At 56.6% G+C, this 4,052-nt stretch overlaps 1 protein-coding gene across 1 annotated transcript; it reads right to left on the bottom strand.

Moving 5' to 3' along the window:
- Nucleotides 1-1,283: 1,283 nt before the first annotated feature.
- On the bottom strand, nucleotides 1,284-3,828 carry LOC103267945 (receptor of activated protein C kinase 1-like; the record flags this gene model as incomplete). The annotated part of the gene is made up of 6 exons (XM_008065519.1): nucleotides 1,284-1,397; nucleotides 1,767-1,877; nucleotides 2,321-2,461; nucleotides 2,775-2,885; nucleotides 3,243-3,338; nucleotides 3,563-3,828. Coding segments are annotated over 6 exons (791 nt in total), but the record flags the coding sequence as incomplete, so codon positions are not given.
- Nucleotides 3,829-4,052: the final 224 nt, after the last annotated feature.

Here is a 4,052-nt window from a genome sequence, read left to right as displayed (position 1 = left end):
GAACAGAAACGGAGGGTGTCACTTGGTAGCGGTTTGCTTTCTTCCTTTCTACAGTAAGCCCATGTCTCCAGTGAGAAGTCACGCGATTGAGTCTGGCTAGTTGTAATTCTCGGAGACATCTGCACCTTGGCAGGCAGAATCCGGTTTCAGCAGGGACTGGGGTACAGGTGTTTTTTCTGAGTCAGAGTGTCACCCCGGCTAGACTGCAGCAGCGCGCTCTTGGCCTTCGCAGCCTCAACCTGCTGGACTCGGGTGACCCTTCGGCCTCAGCCTTCCAAGTAGCTGGGACTCCAGGCCTGAGCACTGTGCCTGGCAGGATATGCCTTTTGTATTCTCCCACTAGAATGCTCTGCCTAGTTTCTTATGTGCTGGCAATGCTCAAGATCCACTTGGATGCCCATCTGCCATTTCTGCTGCCACTTGGGAGGGTCAGGAGCTCACAAGACCCGATCCTGGGAAGGCCATTTCCCGAGTCGTGTGTGAAGGTGCCTGGTGGGAGCTGACTGAGTCGAGGGAACGAGACCCGAGGGGTAGGGGCACACAAGCCCTCAATGTGCTTCAGCACTCTGGGCTTTCAGCGGAGTCTGGCTGTCCCACACCTATGCTGAGATTGCTGCTCGAAATCGCAGGGGCAGTTTTGCAGCCTGTTCCTGACCTTCCAGGAAGCACCCACCCTCTCTGCAACTGAAAGGGTCCAGGTTGAGAGCCAAGTTAGCAGCAGCTCAACTGTCTGGCCAGCTCTGATTCCATGGGTACTTCCAAACCCTTTAAAAATTTAACGTTTGAGAGAGTGCAGGCAAGCTGATTAGTGAGAAATGCCTTGCTTAAAGGAAGAGAAAACCCCTCTATTTTAATCAAAGACCCAAGTTGACGGACACTGTGGCAGCCTTACATCTCGTAAGTTTCCTAAGTTATAGCTCAATCTTGGGAATGACAAGTCATCTTTGCCCCATTCCGGCGCGTCAGGAGGTATGGCCCGAGAAGCCTGCTGTTCCAAAGCGAACTGCTCTTCTTTCTCCCTTGGCTTAAGGCAGGCCCTCATTACCTGTAGCCAGAGCACCCGTGGGGCAAGTTTGGGAAACGCCGACGTGGCTTCTCATGAATGTCCGATCCGACGCCACCCCAGCCCTACAGAGCACTGGCATAGACTAGTGCCTCTCCCTCAAAGCCTTGGTCCACACCTGCTTCTGGCTTGCCAACGCTTCGATGGAAGACTTAACGTGTGAGCAGTGTGTGCAGGATCGGAGTGGTTTTGCTTATCAGAGAAAAATACTTTCTAAAAGTCAGAAAACCAGATTTTTTTTTTATTTCTAAAGCTCTGCCACAAATTTCTAACGAGTACCGATAGTCACCTGCCACACTCGCACCAGGTTGTCTGTGTAGCCAGCAAACAGAGTCTGCAAAAGAGAAATAACAATGATAGAGCCACGACCTCTGCAGTCCCACGAATGACAGCAAAGATAGCTTTCTCTTTTAAGAACCTCGCCCTTCAATCTGCCAGATTGTGGGTGCTGATTATTCCTGAGGAAGAAACTAGTGATGAAGCATATTCAAAAAGGAAGCAAACTATTAACTTAAGGCTGGAAACTACTCTCTTCCAAGACTACAACCTTGAACCTGATGCAGAACGCTCACTGGCATGGCTAACCAGGTCATCCTACTCCTTTGTCCTCTCCTTTTGTGCCAAAGACACTGGTCTTGTGTTGGACAGGCTGGACGTGCGGGCAGTGCAGAGAGGGAGAAGGCGAGAGGACAGATCCACTTACCTGGCCATCAGCAGACCAGGCCAGAGAGGTGCACTGGGGTGGCTCTGCCTTGCTGCTGGTACTGATGACTTCCTGCTTCAGCTCATCTACAATGATCTTGCCCTCTAAGTCCTGGGGAACAGGACAAACCAGGGTAAGAGCACTTTTGCGCAGAACAAAGAAAGGTCCCCTCTCAAAAAAATGCTCATTACAGCTCAGATTATCAGCAGGATAATCCCACCCCCTAGGAAGGAAGGGTGACTTGCTCGTGGCATCTACTGGGTAGATGCTAAACATGCAGGGAGGCAGCCTAATGCGTACAGGATGGCCCTCTGCAACAAAGGAGTGTCCTAGACCAAAACCACTTGTGCGGAGGTTGAGTGAGACGCTGTCCCACCACCGTGAATCCCCACCCTGGGGAACCACAACCACCTGCCTGAGGTCTCCACCAACAGCTCGATGGTCAGCCACTGGTTCGAGGTAGCTTGGCTCCCCGCTGGGGGTCAGGTGGCGCCCATGGCCGCCACAACATTGCCAGGTCTCAGAGAGCAGCCAGGGCCGAAGCCCACACTCACCCAGATCTTGATGCTGGGGCCCGTGGCAGCACAGAGCCAGTAGCGGTTGGGGCTGAAGCACAGGGCGTTGATGATGTCCCCGCCGTCCAGCGTGTACAGGTGCTTGCCCTCGTTGAGGTCCCACAGCATGGCCTGGCCATCCTGGGCAGACACACACAAGGGCTGGTCAAGGCAAGGTGAGCGCTTCCGGTTTTCAGTCCAGTCCATCAAGATCTGCTCAGAGTCAGTTGCTCCTTTTCCCCCAGTGCCCCGGGCTTCCTGGACTCTGGCGCTCGAGTGCCAGCACGTGCTTCTGCAGGCCCTTCCTTTAACGCGGGGCCCCTTGCCAGCCCACCAAGACCCCCTGAAGTCGGCCCGGCCAAGCTTTTCCATCTTACGCTGTGTTGCCAACTCCGCCGAAGCACGGCTTCGGTGACACCGCCCCACCGAGGAGGCGACTCCCGCGCCCGCTTACCTTGCCTCCAGAAGCACAGAGGGATCCATCTGGAGAGACCGTCACAGTGTTCAGGTAGCCCGTGTGGCCGATGTGGTTGGTCTTCAGCTTGCAGTTAGCCAGATTCCATACCTGTGTGGATGGCGGGGGAGGGGGTCTGACAGGTGCCCGCTGCTGCATCCGCTGGGGGCGAGCGTTCAGACCAAAGTCATGGCATCTCGTTTAAAGGCATCACTGGTCTGGCAACTCTCTGCCGTTCTCTCAGTAACAGGTGCCTCAGCCTTAAGCTTAAGGGGAACTGAGACCACGCTGGCCCCCAAATGCCGGCTGCTGGCTGACAGGAGACACCAGTTAGCCGCTCCAAACCACGTAACAGACCACGAGGAAAACATCCAATTGAGGGGACCAACGAGGCCTGTGAAGGCTGGAGCCCATGGCCATCTGGGCACACTGGCTGGCAAAGGGCCCGTGCCCTGGCTCGAGACTCACCTTGACCAGCTTGTCCCAGCCGCAGGAAACAATGATGGGGTTGCTGCTGTTGGGTGAAAAGCGGACACAAGACACCCACTCTGAGTGGCTCTCATCCTGCGGAGGAGACAAAGCGAGCGAGGGGAGATGGTCCTGCCGCACAGGAGCTCTGGGTGCCCATCCCCCATAAGTGGGAGGGACGCGACAGCCTGGCTCGTCATCAGCACCCCGGGGCCTGGGCCTCTACCCGAGAATCCCTCCGGATCCCACGCGGAGGCAGAGGCGAAGAGGAAGAGGGAGAGCGCGCCCGAACACCGCTCCCTGCTCGCGCCCTCACGTACCTGGACGGTGTACTTGCAGACGCCCAGAGTGTTCCACAGCTTGATGGTTTTGTCTCGGGACCCAGAGACGATCTGCCGGTTGTCAGAGGAGAAGGCCACGCTCAGCACATCCTTGGTGTGGCCCACAAAGCGTCGCGTGGTGGTGCCCCTGAGAGGGAGAACTTGGTCATTCTGGAGACACTCTGCCCACAGTCTAATCGTTTCCCTGGCCTTGTGTCTGTCCCGCTGGGTTTCGCAAGCAGCCCTGAGCGCGAGCAGAGAAGCCCCTCAGAATTGCAGGACGTGTCCTCACTCCCACGCGGGGATTGGCCGACAGTGCCGTCTGTCATCACCAGGACCCTCTCTGTTCCACCTGCCAATCACCTGACCATCCAGGACAGGGCTGACAAGACGTGGAAGAGCCTCAGCCTCAGCACCGGGCGGGCGGCTGGACGCAAGCGAGGAGGAAGGCCCGGCACCCGCAGCACCTCGGCCAGGCGCTCTGCCTGGC

The sequence above is a fragment of the Carlito syrichta genome, unplaced genomic scaffold (assembly GCF_000164805.1).
Source record: "Carlito syrichta isolate Samal-C Ts95f unplaced genomic scaffold, Tarsius_syrichta-2.0.1 Scaffold103383, whole genome shotgun sequence".
NCBI lineage: Eukaryota > Metazoa > Chordata > Mammalia > Primates > Tarsiidae > Carlito > Carlito syrichta.
This window is presented reverse-complemented; position numbering and strand designations above follow the sequence as displayed.